Source organism: Dromaius novaehollandiae, chromosome 3 (assembly GCF_036370855.1).
Source record: "Dromaius novaehollandiae isolate bDroNov1 chromosome 3, bDroNov1.hap1, whole genome shotgun sequence".
Lineage (NCBI taxonomy): Eukaryota > Metazoa > Chordata > Aves > Casuariiformes > Dromaiidae > Dromaius > Dromaius novaehollandiae.
In genome coordinates, this window is record NC_088100.1 from 115,133,172 (window position 1) to 115,153,853 (window position 20,682).

A 20,682-nucleotide genomic window follows, 5' to 3' on the forward strand; every position below is an offset into this window, starting at 1 on the left:
AAGGTCCTGATCAATTAACACTGCCCCAGCTAGGTCAGTAGATGTTATCTCCCAAGGTCCTGACGAAGAGGACATAATCCAGACCCCTTAATTAACACTGTTTCAACAGTGAGAGGAGGCCTTGCTTTCCAAGGTCCTGGCGCCCAAACAGGCCTTATTTCAAAGCCTTGACTTCCTCCCTTTCAGAGAGTGGGGCACAGGAATGCAGACTGCTTGTAACTCCCTTATCTTTCCAGCCTGCACCAGCTTCTTACCGAACTAGGAGCGCGGCCTAAGGCTTCAGCAAATTTAGCTACTTATGCTAAGCAAGTGTGTGGCTACTCATGCTAAGCAAATTCTATCTAAGATAGAAGTTATCCAAATCTACCTACTTCAAACATTCTTTCTGAGCTTCTCAGGGTTGTCTTGTAACAATAGTTGTACTAGTGTTTGAGGAGTTTGAGGGGAGGCGGACTGCTATTTTTCAATGCATGAAGCTAAACAACTAAATATGGAAATTTGGCAAACTGCACTTTCCTCAGCTGAAGTAATCTTAAGGCTGAAGTCAAATTTGCTAACAGCTTTTAAAAATTCCTGGGTTTTTTGATTTATGGAGATGAAATTCATAAAAATTAACCTATTATTTTAGTAGTCTCACAGTTTAAAGTTACTTAGTAAAATACATAAGTGAATTATGTGGACGTTTTGTCTGCTCATTTTAGGAACCATCCTTCATTAGCCTTAGTATTATTGCTTCCACTCCACTAGAAAGAGTATATGTCTTAAAACTTGAGACATTAGAGAAATTGCCTACAAAAGCTAGTGTCTTTTTGTGTGTGTGTGTGTGCATGTTATTGTCATACTCCATGTTAAGTAAGTACATTCAAGCCTAGCTGGATGAATGAAGCAGTTGAAGGGCAGTGGCCCTAGCTATTTCTGTACAGGGGTTAAAAATGGTGGACACGTATGATGCTTCTGTATGTAGAGAAAAACCTCTCATTCACCAAACAGCTTGAAGACAGAAATTTCCCCTCTAGGCATTAGAGGGAAAACTCATGAGATTCATCTTTCTGCTCACTACAAGAATGGTAGTTGTATGTTCCCAGGTATGCAAACCAAAATTGGATTTTTTCAGCTTAACAACAATTCTGTCCACTAAGCCCATGCGTTAAAACCTGCTGAAGACATTTTGCCTGAGGTTGGTGCCAGGGCCTTTTTGCAAACAAAAATTTGCATATCTGGGACCTGTGGTATTACGTACAATAATCTCTTGACTGTGTGTGAAAGATGTAGCTGTACATATGATTTTGCATATAAAAGGTAAAAGGTTCAGGATTTCCTTCGTTACCTCATTTTATTTGGGCTCTGTGGAGCACAATCCGGTGATTGGCATCATATCTGGGTTTAGAGCCAATGTTGGAAATGGCCGTTATAATTTGGTCGATTGGTAAAAGAGTTCTGCTAATCTAGATGTGTTTGCTGTACTGACTTCTTCTTTCTTTGAATTAGCAATGTGATGTTTTACACACATACATTTAAGAAATTGCAGTAAATGACTGTGTTTGGTCCATTTCTGTATTTTTACCTGCCTAGTTTTTATTTCTGCTACAAGAAGATATAGTGTGTCCATACAATAATGGGTGGCAACACAGTTGAAAGATAAGTGAACTGTTAGTTGATAGTCAAGGATGGCTGACTGCCTGCTGCCCTCTATGTTCCAAAATTGGTAGGCATCTTAATGAATCACTTGGGACCTGACAAACTATGCAAATGTGGAACCACACAAATACTTTCCTTCTGGACAGGGAAGCTATGGAACTTTCAATTCCTCCTGAAGTTTAAATATCAGTGTTGATTTAAAAAAGAAGTTTGAGGAGCTGTTTTGAACAAAATGCGCTTAACTCATTTGAGGTTGCTGTTTAACGTTATTATGTCATTATTATTCTGATTGCTTGAGCCGATCCTACCTACCCTCTGGACTGAAAGCTATTAAGAATTCGAAATGACTAACCATGAGTACTGTTCTTAGAGGCATTCATATGCTACTTATCAGTAAATAAAGAGATGCAAAAGCAGTTTGTAGTCCATTAGAAACACTTCTATGTAGCATGTGGAATACATACGGTAGCTATGAGTGCCTACTGTATTTCCACATGTGCACTGTATGCACGCTGTATCTATATGCAGGGAGTAGGCATGTATATGTGCAGAGGCCTGCAGGAATTAGGCACTTAAATTGCAGTCTTCCCACTGTTTTAAAAAATTCCATTTCAAGTAACTACGTTCAACAATGAATTACTGCAGGATCTGCTAGAAAAGCAATGTTTTCTTTCTTTGTGTTACAGTCCATAAAATGACTGCAATAACTTCATCGAGAGGAAATACAGAAGTGGTCAGTGCCAGAAGGACAGAATCACATGATATTCCTGGTATTATCAATCTCATCAGCAATTCTACAAAAAAAGCTTTTGGAAGGATTAATGTCACGTATCTTTTGTAAGTAACTATTTAGGGATGTTATATTACCATTCTTGCAGGAAACTTCAAGAAAGTGTGCTATCCTTAAAAGAGCAGATAAACGTTATGAGCCTTGACACAGTGTAGCATAGTGACTTTTTATGCAGTTCATCAAAAGGGAAAGAAAATCTGCTTCCATCCCCTTTCTGCTACAAATGTGCATGACTGTGCTACCTTGGATCACTGCAGCCAGTATGGGGGACAGGATTTGACTCTGTACTACCTTGCTTTTTATAAAAGTTTAGAAGAAATACTTCTGCATATTACTTGATGAAACCATTAGATTCCAAGGTCTGCTGTCTGCTCCATCTAATTGAAGCCTTTTGTCAATTGGAGAGTATTTGAAATAGAGGGGCGGTGATTAGGGGTTTTGATCACTGTGTGGCTGTGACCCTTCTGTTCTCTTTCCTTGCTTACGTCTAAACATTTTCTTTCTCTGCCAGTTTCCCCTTAAGGAAAAGAGTTGTTAGGGATTTTTTTGCCTCTCTTGTTCTGCCTTGGGAGATAGGCTCTCTCCATCTGCTGTAAAGTGTATGTTTCAATCTGCCTCTTCCTTTGTACTTTGCTACCACTGAGATATTTAATATCCCCCATGTTAGGACATCTGTATCCTAGCTTTTTGCATGGCAAAACCATTAGCAAAAGCAAGTCGCTGTGGAAGCCTTCTGCTATAATATGTGCAGTGCTGGAGAATTTCTTTTCTGTGCAGTGATGTATAGCACACAGAGTGCATGAAATGCCAGTGGGTCATTTCAAGGTTTTTTTTGCACTTGTCTTTAACAGCAAATAGATACCAGCTATATGGGAAAAGTAGAATTATGAGGAAAAATACAAAGAAGAGGAAACATTTAACTTTTGCATGCCAAATATGTAGTAATTGAGGGTTAGAAAAATCATTTGAATTGTTACGATTTCAGAATCCACTAAATAAATAAGTGTTTGGAACTGAAGTATTAACATCAAGTTAGGACTTGGGTAATGAAGTTTTATTGAGGCTTGAGCGTCTGAGCTCTTTTGAATGTGGTTAATTTTGCAGTTCTGACAGGCTGAATTATGTGCTCAGCACTACTACGCATGGTAGTTAAGTTGAGTACATGCAAGTGCAAGATTAGAGTCTGGAGAACTTGAAAACAGAGAGAGAGATGACTGGGGGTCTAAAATCTGGTGATCTTTATTTTCATCATTTCCAACTGATAATTTATTGAGGGGGAAAAAAGGAAAAATTTGAAGAGAAGGAGAAAATAATATAAAACTTGCTTTATAAGGCGTTCTCTTCCTCTACAGAGATGTCAGTGAAAGACAATCAAAGAAGAATCTTTTTTATTTAGTGCATCTTAAACAAGCAGGTAGTGACATCAAAAGGAGATGCAAAGGGACAGATCATGCATGTGTGTAAATGGGAGTATACCAGGATTCCATTAGTCAGAGGTATACTTTATCAGATGAGGCATATGGAAGAGAGGGACTTATCTTTAATGTTTTCCCCTTCTGTCAGAAACTGTCAGCTTGGGAGAACAAGTTAGATACATCTGGTTAAAAAACAAAACCAAAAAAACCCGACAAACAAAAAGCCTCAAAATTTGTGACTTATGTTTACATCTATATATTACATATTAAGAACCGTGTTTGAAGAACAACTGAAGACCCATATTTAAAGTTAGAATTCATGACAGTAAATTTGTTCCAGTCTCTCTGCTGAAGTGAGAGGCCTGTTAGGTCTGAAAGATACAGGCTTGTGGAAAGAGTACAGCTTGAGTCTATGAATGAAAGGATAAATCTGAAATTGGAGGAGGTTCTACAATGTTCTCTCAGAATAGTATCTCTTAGTGCAGGACATTTGATTTATATTTATTTGGCTTTTGACTTTGCCTAGTTGTGAAATGCAGTATTTACATGTGTACTCACCTTTTATTCCAAGGTGCTTTTGAAACTGCTGGCCCTAGAGGTAGCCTGTAACACTGGAGTTCTGGGCCAGCTGACTACTGCTTAGGAATCCACCCAGGGGCACTCTGATGTCAGGTTTCAGCCTTCATCTGTGCAGGATTTGCTTTCAGTCCATGAAAGACAAAGCAAAAATAGGACTGTCTCAGCAATAACGTGGATATTTTATGGAAAGTAAATAGCCTGTTAAGTGCGAACTTGAAGTTGTTTATTTAGCAAGATACTATATAGTGTGAGTACAACTGTTTTATAACTCAGTAATTTCACAGTTAATATTTTTAAATGGTAAATATTTTTCTTCATAGTTTACAGAACTTATTTTATATTTGCATTGTTTACTGGGTTAGTATTTTGAAAGATGTGCATACTCAATGGATATGACATGCACAACCTGCATGACAGATGGACAGGTGAAAGGGAACTACAAACAACTATTTTAATGTCATTATATCCTTATGACAGCTTTTGTATCTATTTTGAATATTTCTAGAACACACCCTGGTTATTAAGTGTAAAACTCCTCTACGCATTTTTTTATGTAATTTCTTCAACTTCTGCATTTAAATTGTTTTAACAGAGAAAAATCAAATCTTGCAGTGACACTCAGCAATGAGAAGAAAGAGGCCATTGCCCATGCTTTGTTTCTGGACTATCCAAATTGGAGTATCACTGATCAGTCTGATTGGGAATCATTCTTAAATGAAAACTACATTAACAACAAATGCACTGTAAGTAAATTGTGTAATTTTAGTTGAGTTTTCACTTAAGGCTCAGATATAAAAATAGGCATAGGCATCTAAAATGTAATTTAGGTAGAATTTAGGCACTCGGATTCCTCACGAAACTCTCAGTTGCTCAGAAGTTCATGCTTTTGCCATTGAAGTAACTTAAGGTATCTGCCATTCTGACAGAGGCCTTTAGGGAACTGCGAATTGAGTGCTTTGCTGGACATGCTCAGAACAGGTCTAGTGTACTGTGATAGTACTGAGAGCAGCATGAATCATAGCTGTCACCAATACTTTTCATTCAACACCCTGTACAGCTCTGGTGTCATCTAACAGAGCATTTTTCCAGGAGATAGAGACCTTGCTCTAAGGTTCTTCTCACTGTAAGATACTTGAAATCCTCATTTCTCACCTTTTGGAATAAGGCTTGCTATTTTATAGAATGGAATACTGATTTAATGGGTTCAGAGAAAGGACAAGGGACAGGGAGTGTAACCCTCTTTGAAGGATGGTGAATTACACTGGGCAGAGGACCATGCTGACATGAGTGTCTCAGTTCTGGAGTTAGCTTGTCCAGTGCTGGTGTGACGGTTGCTGCACTCCATTCTGTGTGATGTCAGTTTTCATACGGGCTCCTCAGTCAGATTTATGAATTTCCTTCCTAGAGCCAGGCACTTAGAAGTTCAGCATACAAGTGCTGCCCATCATTCAGTCCATCTGGGAACTGGATCTAGGACTGTTGAAAAAAGATGGACAATGTTAACCATAAACACTCAAACCCTAGGCAGTATATGCCAAAATAATATACTGGCAGTATGGAAATTATGTCCGGACAGTTAATCAGTTTTCCAGTGTTGTTCTGGATGATATTAAACAACGACTTGCAGAAAAGCTGGCAAGTCAGCAATTGCATTTGAAAATGCTGTATGTGCTGCTAAAAGAAACTGAAAATTATTACAACCAAAGAGAGTGCAGAAAAAACATGCTATTTTCTTATAATCTGTTTTCTTTGTCACTTGACAGCACTTTGTGTACAGGCATATGGCAGGCACAACCACTTCATTTACTGTGCAGCTGCCTGTGTTGGGTCATGCTGTGCTGTCAGTTGTGTAAGCTCTTCCTCAGGCTGTGTGCTTGACAATATCTTTTGCAGTAAAGCTGCAGCTGACATCAGAGCGCAGGGGCATGCAAAGAGAAAAAAGGGGAAAAAAAAAGAAGTGAAAGATCCTTCTAAATGTTAACAAGGAGCAGAAGAACACTTGTTTTTCTACAATAGATTATTTTCTAAAGTCTGTACATAACATTCAGTAGATGTTTTATGCTTCTGCAGTGGCAAAACAACTGAACATGTTCTGAGTTATAACTACCTGAGATATTGTCAGTTAACTGCACGTTAACCATGCCGACATGCTTTACAAAATTGAGACCTTTCTGAAAATAGAGTTTCTTAAAAGTGTAGTTGACAAGAGTCGTCTCTGTAGAGTTCAGAAGTGATGAGATAGCTTAAGGTTCTAAATTATGAATTGGCTTGTGCAAAATTTAATTAGTGAAGATGCTTTACAGGATTGTCTGGTTACCATTGCTATTCAGAACTGGTTACAAGTCAAATTCTTGCCTCCTGGTCCTCCTCTTGGGCCTCAAGAACAAACCATTATTTTTTTCTCCTCCTTTCTCTTTCACATTTTGCTAAAATACATAGAAAGTCTGATTTTAGGAATGGCTCTTGGTGTTTATTCATTACAACAGCCTGTTGTCTCTATGCTGTTCCATTACTGCAGACCTCTAGTAAAATCATTTTTGCTGTAAAGTTGCTAAAATTCGGTGGTGACTCTAGCCATTACATTTAATTGAAGATTAAACTATTCAGAAGATCAGAAGTTTTCCTATTTAAAATATTTTTATAGAAATACCTCATTTACAGGTGGACTTTCATTGCCTCATCACTTGGAGTAAATATGCAAGAGAAAACAGCTGAATTAACAGCAGTTACTGTTCCGGTACAAGGGTATTCCTTTGCTGGAAAGCATATTTTCCAGGTTAACTGGAGTCTTTTAGTCTGCCCTGTTTCTGGCTGGTAATGTAAATGTGCCTAATGATGTAATCTTAAGTTTTTGTTATTTTTCTTCCTTCTTTTAAAGAAAACAGTTTTTGGAGTCTGTGAGACTCTTTTTTTTTTTAAGCTGGAAAGAAAAAAAAAGTCTTTCTTCATCAGCCAAATGTTAAATTAAATGATGCTAAGATTTGGTTGTTGTTAAAAGTTGTTAAAATGTTGTTAATGTTGAATTAACATTGTTAACTAAAAGCAACAGTGATGCATGTGCTCTAACAATAGTCAGCTGGATTGTAAATCAATTATCAAAAATATTACAGAAGCACAAATCATGATATTAAAAAACCTTTATGCACATAGCTTTATCTAGCCAGACACTTTGAAGGCAGCAAGTTACTCATATATGTGAAGCTATTCATTTTGCATGCAGGTTATATAAATTGGAAATAAATGAGCATATTAACATTTGGATTGATTTAATAAATACTGTATGCCTGGTGTTTAGATTCTCTTTCTTTGTACTGCAGCCTTTGAACACATTGTTCTTGCATCTTTTTGTGTCAAGAGAAGAATATACAGCTGGATGTTCCCAAGAAATTGTTAGGTGAGTTAATATGTAACTTTCTGTAGTGAAGCATGTATACTTTCCTCCCATCATTGAAGAGGCTATGGAATTAAAAACGTCTAAGATAAACACTGGATCAGAATTAGCTGTGTCTCTAAACAGTCTCACAAGGTAATAAAACATAACCATGTATTAATCAAATATGCACTCTCGGCTTTGAAACCAAACTGTTCCAGTTCCGAGTATATTTTCCAAACAGTGTTAAGTATTAGCTCTATCTTTGCTGTAATTTTCCACGGAAATATCAGTACTGCAGTTGCAAGGCAGATTGGGAGTGGAAATTTAGGAAGAAGAAAGATCAAAATGCATGATTGCGCAGAAAGCTTAAAAAGTTGTGGATGTTTCTGGAATATGGTTGTTCACAGGTGGTCTTTTGAAAGCTTGTTAGCTACAGATTAAATAGTGGAGAGACTACAAACTATACAGTACAAACAGCACTATATATCATTGTGTTAGCTCAGTAGTCAAACAAGTGTTGGTCAAGTTATTTGGTATAGCTCACAGCATCCCTATATAAACACAGTAAATTGCATTTGGTGCTGTTGCTGTCAAGTTTACAGTTACTTTGTAATGTCAAGCAAGCTCGTCCAGATGCCAGGTCAGAGATCTGCCAGCAGATATCTGGCATCTTTAATTTTTTCTCCACTGGGGAACTGGTATAAAAAGGAGGAAGTATGAAATCTAAAGATTGTGAGATTAAAGAGAAAAAATGGGATAGAAAAAAATAGTAAAAAATGCCCAGATTATTTTCGTATCATCTTATCTGTGACAAATAAAATGTTTTAATTTTGAGCCATGTGGATTTATGAAAAAAGATTAGAGACACTGGAGAGTAAATTTCTTATATTAAAAGACTTGCTGTTGTATCTAATGTGTGCAGTGATTGAAGATTGAATGCAATTATGTTATTTGTCTAGGACAATTTTTAATATAGTACCAGAACTGCAATTTTTACTTCTCTTCATACCAGCTGATGAGAATTTAGGTAAGAATTTAATACCATTTTATTCTTAAAATAATGAGAGCAATTTCAAATCTCATTATCATTAATATACACAGTGTTATTTTTCCATATACTAAGAACAGTCATCAGTTTCTAAACATGCAGAAAATGCAATCCTAAAATATCCTTTCATGGTCATCCCTTGTGAAAGAGGTTCATATAGTTACAGGTTCCTTCCAGCAGTCTGTTCAGCAATTATCCATTTCGTATAATCTTTGAACTCATAACTTTTTCAGGCAAACTTAAACAGAGGAGTAGAGATCTCAGAAATAAATTGCTACAAGTTTTGTGGAGTTGTGGCTGAGTAGAGACAAGGGATTGAAATCAGTGCTCATACTCTGATGGGCAGTGGCTAATGGGTCATTCAGCATATGTATGCATACTTGTCCTCCAGTCATCATACCCATACATCTGAACCAGCCACATCACGTGCTTTCTTTTGCTTAGCCAAGTGGGTACAGGGGGAGGAGAGGACTCTCTGGAGTGGGAGAGAAGGAGTGCAGGAGATATGAAACTAGCCAAGGTACAAAAGATGGAGAATGTGCATCAGGAGATAGGTCTTTATTAGCTTCATTGTTCAGGGAACAGAGTGTAACTTGGAAATTCAGTCCTGAATTCAGACTATTAAACCAAGCATCTGGTTAATGGCTAATTTTTGCTTGGAGCTTTCCTTGAAGTGAACTGGAACCTTTCCTCATATGTTGATTTCCATCTAGCTTAAGTTCCAGGTCATATTACACAACTGCCCTCCTAATGGTATGTCAACTCCAGAAAACAATAACTGAATAAGGCGTTTTGTTGAAACTGCCCTAACAACAAATCTCAGCTTTCCTTCAGCATAACAGCTCTTGACAAAGAGAAAGAGGTTCTCCAGTGGTGTATAGTGTTGGCCCTTAGACTACTTTTTCTATAGGTATTTGATCCTGCCAATTTCTGATTGCCTTGAAGCTCATTCAGGTTCCGAATGCTGGAGGCTGACTGGGCTCTCACCTCTTGTTCCTACAAGACACTAAGGAAATAGACATTGATTACTTGGAGGAGCTAAAAGAATTGACTGAATAATCATTAACAAGTTAATCCATTAATGATTCTTTCACTTTTATACTACTGCCATTTCAGCTTCATTGCTTAACTCAAAAAGACTTATAGCATTATGCCATCTGTGATTTAAATTTAAAACTCCATTTTCCTCAAACAGTTTTGTTGATCAGAGGAATTGCATTATGAAAACTTTTAAATGTTGCTCCTAACAGATTTGTGTCATTCACAGACCCAGCCTTGGGAAGTATCTTTGAAGAGATGACAACTATGCCAGGTTCCACAGTGGATCCAAACTTTACTTTGCTTGTGTGCCACAGGCATCAGTATTACCCACAGCTGTATGTTCGCAAAGCAAGGTAATGCAGTTCTGTCTCTCCTACTTCTGTGAGTAGGTCCAGGTCAATTTAAAAAATTCTCTTTTTTGATTTATCACATCAGCATCTTAGTTCAAATGCCATTTTTCCTTGATAACCTAATTAAATAGTTGTTTTATGATTATGCTGTCTTTATTCTACTTCATCAGAAAAGCAACTGTATTTTTTGTAAAACTATGTTTTTACATAAAAATAGTACAAATTTTCAGCAGTGATGTTTATTCTGTGAATCTATTGGCTTAATCGCATTGCTGCATATCTTACTGAATGCATTTGAGCTTTTTACTATAGTTTCCAGGTCTCTTGGAGCATATTGCAACTAAATTTTCATTTCTCTTGTTACGTCATATTCTGACCAGTTAAGCAAAGTCTGAAGAGGAGGATTTATCATCTAAAGCAATTATGTAATAGTAGAGAATCACTAGTTTCAGTAGTCATTCAGACATGGAGAGTAACCCTTCTGCTTCCCTACAGGTTTTTTCAGTGTCAGTACTTCACACATCCTCTCTCACTGTGTTTCGGGGGAGCAGGTCTCCTCAGTGTTGCTACGGTAGCTTAAGAAAATAACGGAGTAATACTGGTATTGGTATTACTGTACCTGTGTTTCTTTTTCTTCCAGTGTGTCATCTATTTCAATGCGTGTAGTTTGAAACAAAGACTCTTTCATGACATGCTCATGCAAAGTGCCATTTAACACAGCCTTGTTCTTGTTTTGGTATTTAAGTCAAAAATGTCATTTAAAAAGTCAAGAAAGAAAAAAAAAAATCAGAGTCTACCTGCTCAGCTGTCTGTAGCCTATACCAGACAGAGAGATGCAAGTTTCTCGAGCAGCCTTGCCTGCTGTTGTCTAGCTGCACATTGAGTATTAGCACTCAGTTTTTTTCCTGCCATTTGAATTCTGCTGCTTATGCCAAATCACAGCTTTCTGTGCTTGTGTCAGCATTGTGTACAGTAAACCAGAAATGCAGAGTTTCTGCCCTATTTGGCCCTTGAATTTTTCTGTGTAAATTGCTGGATCGTACACTCTCTCGTTACTATGCAGATGCTTCCCTGTACTGCATTCAAAGTATATCTGTCACATTTTAGTTCACTCACTTGTCCTCTTCACACTGGGAAGAGTGTATGTAGGGAAGTATTTTATGTGGTAATATTTTTTTTTCATTCTGGTTCTTTCTGGAGTAATGTAAGCCTTGCTATGTGCTTATGTAGTAGAAGTATGATTAAAGAAGGGTTTCTAGAACTTGTAGTGGAAATCGATAAAGTCTGTCCTGGTCCTCATTTTAGGGACAAACACATCGTGGATGACTACATCATATGACACTGATATGTGGTCTATTCTGACCAGTGCTAACAGGGAAGCTAATGCCACATTAGACGTGTGTCTCTGCATGGTAAATCTGCTTTTTCTTAGTTTGTGGGGTAGTTGATGCTACTCTCTTGGACTGGATTCTGACAGAAGTCTGTCCTAGAGAGATATTTTATCCAATTTAATTTTACCAAATAAGCCTGAAACAGATTGATGGATTGTGCATCCATCAGTTTTAGTTAATGTTTATGATAGCCTGAGACTTGGTTTTTGAGCATTTTGAAAATGAGGACTGAGGTCTGACTTGGACCACTTTACACAGTCCTGCTATAGCTCTGGATGCTTCAGTGTATTACAAAATCATTTGCATACTAACTTGATCTACACTTTTTAGGCTTTCAAAAAGTATTTCCTTTTAATTTTTTTTACCATCTACCAATATGTTAAGGAACCTTAACACTGAGGAATTATCAGTAAGTAAACTAATTCCTGAGTTAAAGGTTTTCCATATCCCTTGATTCTGCCTATTATGTTTGTTTTTTATTTGATTTCAATCACATTATTTTGATGGCCAGTAGATATTAACAATAGAAGGTATTTTTGCTATACCTGGAAATGTCAAGGTTATTCCAGTATTACACAGAAGAGATACCATCTTGCCTGGGATTTTTGTAATTTGTTATGAATAAAAACAATGATTTGCTTTAATAAAAAACAAATTAGAAAATTTGTTTAACTTGTGGGAAACGGGAAAATGCTTGTTTCTTTTAAATTACACAGATCTAGTGATGTAAAATTCGTACTTAAGTATTGTCTATCAATAGATTCTTTGATTCAGCTAAATTATATTTTCAGGAGATGCTTTGCCTTTCCTTTTCCTCTGTGTTCACCTTTGTACTTCATTGGCATCCATAGTAACATTCACTGGAAACCCTTTAGAGAGTTATCTATGAAAGCTGTCCCCAGCCACCTGCCTAGCAACATGTTCTGGGTCAATGATAGGAGATTAGGGTAATCTCTGTTCCCTCTTCCTTTACTTACAGGGAAGAAAAAATGCTGTAAATTGATACTTTGCTTAACCATTATTTTCTGAAGTTATTCTTTATCTGACCTTTATAACGTGAAATAAATCTGTAGTGTGACAGAACACAGTCCGCTGAGCTTTTATATTTAGGTTTCTTGCTGATACGTTATGTTTAGATTTTGTCATCCTTGTTTTTGTACCAGATATGTAGAAGATCACAAATTTGCAGTTCTGTGGAATATGTTTATTGTGCTTTTTCTCTCAGTCTGGGAATTTGGCTGAATTTTTATATTAAAAAGCTATTATAGTATGTTTAAAAAAAAAAACCTGTTGTGGTGGGGGAACTGCAGAAATAAAAACAGTCCTGTTCCTACAGTTTGTACTATGCGGGGAGATGATTGCACTCATGCGGAGCCCCATTGACTATCATGAGTTCTGCATATGTGTAGTATTCTGTCTCCATACTACAAATCTGCAAAATTGCTGTCTGCATCTTGCTACGTGGCCTCAGGTAATACTGTGTTTTGCAGAACAGAATGGTTTAAGGGACTTGGAGCATCAGCATAATGAAGCATCACATTGATGAATATCCTGGCAAAACATTTAGTTTGGAGGTTGTGTGCATATTATCTGTCCCAGCGAAACAACACATTTCAATTACAATACAGTCCCATTCCTTTACCCCTAAATTACTTCAGCTTGTTTGAGGTTTAATAATACATTAACAAATTTGCTATACTAATTAATTATGTTAAAGTAGTAAAGTTCTGATAATAGAAAGCCTTGCTACTGTTTTTTCCTTGAGACACTGCCTGAGAAGAAGAGAAAGACTGCTATTTTGATTTGAAATATAAAGTATTAGAATTATTAGAATTCTTTTAACAAGATTTCATTGTTCTTGGAACTTCATTTTAGTTGAAGCTTTTGAATTAGTTCTATAGATAAGAGATTTATATTGTGTTATATTTTCAAGTGTTCATTTTTTCTTTTATATAATTTATTGCAATGAAGACTCATGCTGAAACTGGAAAAAAGAATGAAAAAGTGTGATGCTTGGAAATTTGTCACCACTGACAGCTGTCCTCAGTTTTGAGTGGACAGTCACAATATTCATCTCTGTTGGATTCTCAAGTTGACTTTCTTAACTTAAAAACTGTATGAAAGAATTTCATGACTGCCCTTCAAAAAAGGAATTAAATTATTTAAAACTCCTGGCAGATGGAATAGTACTGTGACTTGGGACATCCTAAAGGTCACAAGTTAAACATTTATCCACTCTGCTAAAAAGGCTGTTAGTAAGACCGTATGTAACAGATACTTACTCCAAGCGAAAACAGCTCTCCCTTACTGTCCATCCTGCCCAAACAACCCACTTGGTTGACCTAAACAAAAAGAGGTCAATGCAACTGGATCAGGGATGGAAAGATGTTCAAGGCTTTATCTGCAGGCTGTTCCTGAGCAGTGGGAGTAACAGGAGTAAGAAAAGAGCTTTCAAACAGATGGCCTGAAAATTAAAAAAAAAAAAAAAAATTAAAAAAAACCAATGTCAGAATAAAAGGGGTCACTGGTCCCCAGTAGAAAAGTAATCTTACTCTGAAGGCCCCATTCATTCTGGTGTGTAGAAGCAGCAATCATCATTGAGATACCACTTAAATTGTCCTTCAACCTTATGTCAAAGTCTGTCATTACTTAGAAACTTAGACTGTGTTTGCGATCTAAAGTTACACATTTTTTGGCCTAGTTGTGCTTACATTAAGACTTCTTCAAAATCCAGAAGAGTATAAACAGCAAAAATTAAATCAATTAATTTGATTTTTCTAAATTGCTGTCTACACAGAACTAAGATATCCAAATTATAGGTACAAGAATTTAGATACATACAAACTTGAGCAATAGGAGCCTGAAGCAAAGTAATATTTTTCCTAAAACTGAGGGAAGTGTTAATAAGCATTCCTGGTTAGCTATTTTCAGAATAGAATAAGATAGTTATTTTTTCTACAATATGTAAAATTTTTAAAGAAAAGAAAACTATTTTGAAATATTTCTCTACTGACATCTTATTTTAGGGAGATTTAGAAAAGGATATTCCAGTCAGAGAATAATGCTGGTATGAAGTGATAGATACATAAAGTCATAGTGATATTGTGAAGGATTACTCATTGCTACAAGACTTTTAGGACACTGGATTATTAATCTCAAGAAACATTATCATCCTTTCATGTCTCAGATTCATAGTGTGGGCTCCAGAGAACAGAAACACTTAAGATCTTTCAAGAACCATAGAGTCCTTTCTTTTTATTAAGCTGGGAATTAAAAAAAAATTGTGCTAGTACCTGATGCATTCTATTTGTGGGATAGTGAAAACAAAGAAATCAAATCAAATTAAAAAATTCAAATTAAATCAAATTAAAATTCAGAGAGGAAGACAAAACCCAAATGTATTAGACTGTCTGTCCTGCTGTTGATAGTTATTCAAATAAGGCACAGTAACCAACCAAGGAAGCAAACTATGAAACCGCTTTGAAATTGAACAATATCTTGAAAAAAATTCATTTAAAAGGGAACTAATGATGTGGCTTACACAACTGCCCTAATTTGGGGAAAGAAGAAAGAGAACAAATAGTGCTTTGCTTACAGTTTGTAAAGCATCACTAGGGCCTTGACTGGTGAGCAAACAAAGTGTAAAAAATTGTTATCATCATCAAAGCACTAGCACCTGAAACATAAAAATGAAAGAAATACAAACAATTCTTTAATGATTTTATTCAGGCTTAAGTGTATGGCGTTTTGCAACAGAAAGCATAGCACTGATTAATGTATTGTTGTAATGACATCTCATTTTTACCTTGTTTTATTTTGTAAATCAGTATTTAAAAAAAACTAAAAAATATTCATTAAAATTGCAGGAAAATGTCATATGATGTATTTATATTAGTCCTGCTTTTTGTCATCTGGCTGATAGAGAGAACCAAAAACATTTAAGGGAAGGTGTTATATTACGTTAGGGCAACTTTTATCCAGGGAACTGCAGGTTGTGCAACATCCAAAACACTCAAATCTTACAATGACCTGCAAAAAATGCTTATTAGAGGGTTTAATCTCTCCCAAGTAATGAAGGAGAGATTCTAATAACAGCTAAGAGTTTTCAAACCATGAAGCCTCTGAGGAGTTGAAAGCTTGTGACTTTGGTTCTTTGAAGATTTTTCAGCAGTTGAGTCAGTGTCTTAGGGAACAGATGTGAGCCCTTTACCGCTAGGGGTCATTAAAGACCTTGCAACGAAACGGTTTCTTACGTTACTTCATGATCACAGCCTAAGTACCAATTTTGTCTTTATCATGAAAACTGATCCAGTAAGCAGGACCTAGCACAGACTCCTGTAGGTCTCCTTACTGAGTAGGTGTATATGATAACACCACGATGGAGCACGGCCCCTCTTTGTTTAGAAAAGTTTGCTTTGGTGTGCTATGGTTTTCCAGTACTACCTCTGGAGCTCATGGGATCAGATTCCTAGCTGGCAGCAGGAGATCCTTCTGCTTTTTTAATCGACTGTTGCAGCTATGCATAGGAAAAAATGAGCCTCAAAAGATAAGCAGGATTTAATAGTGTTATAAACGTTATAACCAAGAAGATGCCTATTGCAAAGACAAGGCTGCATGCTGCAGTTCACAGAACAGGCAGAGGATAGGCTCACACTGACTCCCTCAAGATTGTTATACATTACAGCAATTAGTCATGGGAGTGTACTGTAATTGTAGGATGTAACCTCTGTTGTTTCAAAGGAGCTGATTGTGGTGGTCGCCGTTCCTTGCAGGGAGTGCGAATGTCACAGTGTTTGATGGAGTGCACTGTCTACTCCCTTTGGTTTAAATCTTCTCTCTGTTAGAGTTTATCCTTCTCCTTGCATACATGTGTGATAGCTGAAATTACCAAAAGCATGTTTAGTAGCAGCCTATTTATGACACTGAGGAGAAAGTGATTTCTTATTTGTGTAATCTAGTAGTAAAAGTCATGCCTTCTGGGGGTCCATCACAGCCAGACCTTTCTGACTACCTTTTTAGTTATGGAATTGTCTGTTGGACTGCTGTTACTTGTTACAGTGTTTACCTAGATAAATAAGAGAAGGGCTTTCATCTTATTCAAACTAGTTCTGTGTTAGAGCTATTTTGCCATGGGCCTTTATGCTGTGGCTGCAAGCACATGTATCTGTTGAATTCCTTCATTATACTTTCTGTACATTGGTAAAAGCACTGAAATTTATTGTTAAGACTTGTATTGATCCTGGTTAAGAATTAAAATTAAGTTATTTAATGGAAAAGAGTGTGTTTATGCCTATTTAAATAAAAATCCATGCAGTGTGGGACCTACATGGATATTAAAGTGAAAGTTGGACTGACTGGAAATCAACTTTTACAGACAGCTTTTACCAAGGCAGTGTGGAAAACAGACAGGAATAGCAGAAGCAGTTAAAGCCTTGATGCTGCAGGTTCCCACATATGCAGAGACCTCTTTCATGAGGCAGAGGGATACAGTAATTGCGCTTTGGCCCTTGGTTCTGTTTTAATGGTGGAGCATTAACTTGACCTTACAGAGGCATAGTGGCTCGATTTCTGCCAGGTGACTCTGAAATACTGTGTGTGATAACAGTAATCTAACCAATATTCAGCACTCTTTCTCCCATACAGGAAGGCACTATTTTGTTTTTCTTTTTTAAAGAACTGATTTTCTAAATTGCATTGGTATAGCTGTTTGAGATCTTTGTCAACTTTAACCAGCTGATGATTGGACTCACTGAATAAAAATATTGTAAATGAGCCCAAAAGTTCAGGTTCATCTGGCCTAACTAAGATGCCTTAGGCAAGAGAATTTTGAATTGGGCTACCCTCGTGTTTTCCTGGGGAAAGATAAGCATCTCCCCTGGGCAATCGAGCTCTTACGTCGGTGGTGTTGCCTCTGTCTCTCCTCTGGTGTTGAGGCCCCCAACTGAGGGTTAGGACTTTTGGATCAGATGTTTTTAATATTTGTCAATACGCTAACACAACATAACGGAACGACTGGGACCTATGAATAGCAGAGCTTTAGGACATTATGTAATCTCTGTTTCATAGACTGGAAGATCATGACGATCTCATGCCAATCTTGACACGTCACAGTGAAACTCTGAAAGAAATCTATGGTGAATATTTCCTTGCTGATCTCTTAGAAACTCAAGATGAAGAAAATCAGGCTGTTGTTGGTGAGGTAAGTCTGTCATGTACAGTATTGTCTATCCATAATGTTAATGATGTCATGTATGAATGGCAGCTCATAGTGCAGCTTACTGAATAAAAAGATCAAGCTCACTTTTGGAAGGTGGAATCCACAATTTGCATGTGCACAATGCCCTCCACCGTTTTCATTGTGACTTCTATTCTTTAGGAGTGATATCTCCTGTTAAATAAATGAAGCTGCAATTCCCAATAATTGTGTAGATTTTTTTCAAATAAATGGAACACGCCATCTTGAAACAACTATGTAGCCATTTAAGACATTTTGCATTATAGATGACCAATTTTCGTTCCCTGTAAAATAAATATTGCATGTGAAAACTAGTGGCCAATAATACTTTCACAGTTAAAAATGCCCCAGATTTTTTTCCATCTCCTGGCTCAGGCAGCCAGATTTTTGCTGAATTGAAAACACAAACCCAGGAATTAATTTAAATAAGAAAGAAAGGTGGCAATAGTTATCCTACTGAAAATTCAATATTTTTGTGTCCTTATTTTGTGTGTGGTACTGTAAGTTGACAGGCAACATAACCTACTTAATTCTAGAATTCTGCTCTCTGTAGCAAATGATTTTAGAAAACCTTAGCATGTAATCACTACTATTGGAAGCCAAATGGGAAACAATAAACCATTAGTGTAATAGCACAGCACAAATGGCTATCTTTTAAATAATACATTTCTATTGTACATTTATAGCTCAATATGAAACAAGCAAAAGGTGTTTCAGGCCCTCAAGGTTTAGACTTGCTGCTGCTGCTGCAGACTGGAAAGACACCTCCATGCGAACCAAGATAGATGCCAATTTTCCCTGCGGAGAGTGAGGCTGGCAACCTCTTTTTGCACATATGGTAGATGGATTGGTTAATCAGCCTCTGCTGAGCCTTGGGCCTAAAATTACATAGCAGCCAGACAACTGCAGTGACCCAGCTTTTGTTCAGTTACGCAAACAAACAATCACTTGTTGTTTGGGGAAAAAAATAAACTGTATATATATTCTTTATTTTTATTGAAGTGCTGATGGCCTGATAAAACAGCTATACAAATCCAGCCTTTGGGTTTTCATTATGTTTATAAAGGATGTTTTCATTATATGTATTAAGGGAAAAAAAATTTGATTATTTTGTGTTCTATCAGAAAGTTGCATAGAGTACTAAAAATTCTTCCAGGCTGGCTTTAGGGGGTAAAAAAAAACCAAACAAACAAACACCCAACATGCTGATTCTGATTTTTCAGAGTCTGTTTCTTTTTGAGCAGTGTTAACTTTCTGGAAAGTTTCAATAACAGTCAAACATAGAGTAGCGTGACATTTCAGCATTGCAGGGCTCTTATCATTTTCATACTTTCGAGGGCTTTCTTTGAAAGACTGGTTCTTTCAGTTGTGGATATTTCGGGATATTTTCAGAACTTGAGAATATTTATATTACTTATAATTCCTGTATATAATACATTCCATATACTATATTAGATATTGTTATATAGTATATAATTACTTTTTTGAATTTATCATTCTCTTAGGAAAATAAAATATGTTTTTTCTGTTTGAACATAGTTGTATTTGCACAGTAGTGTCTAATAATCAGTCATCTATTAGGGCTAGCTAAACCTAGATTTTACTGTAGCTACACTTTAAATTACGGAAAAATTATTTCATTTTTGGAAGTCTGTACTTAAAAAGTACATTTTTTCTTTGCTTACTGTCATAAATGTTTTGTTGCAACAACAGTTCATCATTTGGTCCATATAAATAATCTCAGTCTCCCTGCAAATCGAAGCTAAAAAAAAATTATAGCATCTAATATAGACGGCCTAATGCAAATATTGCAAGAAAAATTTAAAAAGAATGCTGAATTTAATTTTTGCAAAAATGATACCTTTATACTTTTGTATTGTGCACAGCCAGAGACTGACCGTTGTAATTTTTATGACTTACTGATTTTTTGTTCAGCTGAAGTGAGCTGCTCAGCGTTTACATATAAAAATGTGACATTGTTTTTACGTTTCAGGATGGTGGCACTGCAGTGGGATTCATGAGCTTATGCTCTCAAGTAAATATTTCCTTGCTTCATGAGTGTTTTGACTTAGGGCCCTTCCATGGACTCTGTAAACCACATCCTGATGATATTCTCAAAATGGCACAGGAACCAAACTTTCAAGAAGGTATCTATATTATAAAATGCTATATAGGTTCAAGGTGCATTTATTTCTAGCCTTTGAATAAGTTATTGCAAAAGACTGGAATAGGACAGAAGTTTATATCAGGAAGAAAACACAAATGAATGCAACTCTTTTGGAGACAGTTGCCTGTTGTTTATTTAACTGAGGAGAGAAATTTTGATAGCTCTGATCCTTGACTGTGAAGTGGTTGCTGTTCCTGGGGAACTGGTGTATACAGGTTTGTCTGATTGTAGGCTGTCCTTGGAACAGAGGTATGGGATGAATATGGGTGTCAAGTTTTGGAAAGCTAAAGCATTAGGTATATTTCCCACTAGTTAGCTAGTATTGTACTATTAATTGAAGATGTAATTTTGAACTTTGGTTCTAATGTCTGTCAGTAGTTAAGCAGCTGGTTAACTGTGGCTATTATGTTGTCCTGTTGACTTGTGTCCTCCCAACTTCCATGTGGTCCATTGTGTGCTTTCTCTGCGTATTGTTTGCAGCATTACTTCAAGGTTACAAGATTTGGGGGGGATCAGGGATGATCTTTGTTTTATTTTTCTGTATGGCATGGTATGACAACCCATGTACAAGCCACCTTACTGCAAATTAAATGTCACCTGTTTGTAGAACAGAAATCTCTTCTGTGATTTCTGTTGTCATCTTTATTTTTCAGTG

General features: G+C 36.6%; 1 protein-coding gene across 1 annotated transcript in view; it reads left to right on the forward strand.

The window, feature by feature from the left end:
- The window catches only part of CFAP61 (cilia and flagella associated protein 61), a 134,891-nt gene that overhangs the window by 1,184 nt on the left and 113,025 nt on the right, over nucleotides 1-20,682 (forward strand). The window contains exons 2-8 of the mRNA XM_064509885.1: nucleotides 2,325-2,475; nucleotides 5,015-5,165; nucleotides 7,740-7,816; nucleotides 8,755-8,822; nucleotides 10,111-10,237; nucleotides 17,692-17,824; nucleotides 19,854-20,007. Of these exons, the coding sequence (XP_064365955.1) occupies nucleotides 2,333-2,475; nucleotides 5,015-5,165; nucleotides 7,740-7,816; nucleotides 8,755-8,822; nucleotides 10,111-10,237; nucleotides 17,692-17,824; nucleotides 19,854-20,007 (853 nt within the window). The 5' untranslated portion in view covers nucleotides 2,325-2,332. The remainder of the gene's footprint in view (nucleotides 1-2,324; nucleotides 2,476-5,014; nucleotides 5,166-7,739; nucleotides 7,817-8,754; nucleotides 8,823-10,110; nucleotides 10,238-17,691; nucleotides 17,825-19,853; nucleotides 20,008-20,682) is intronic.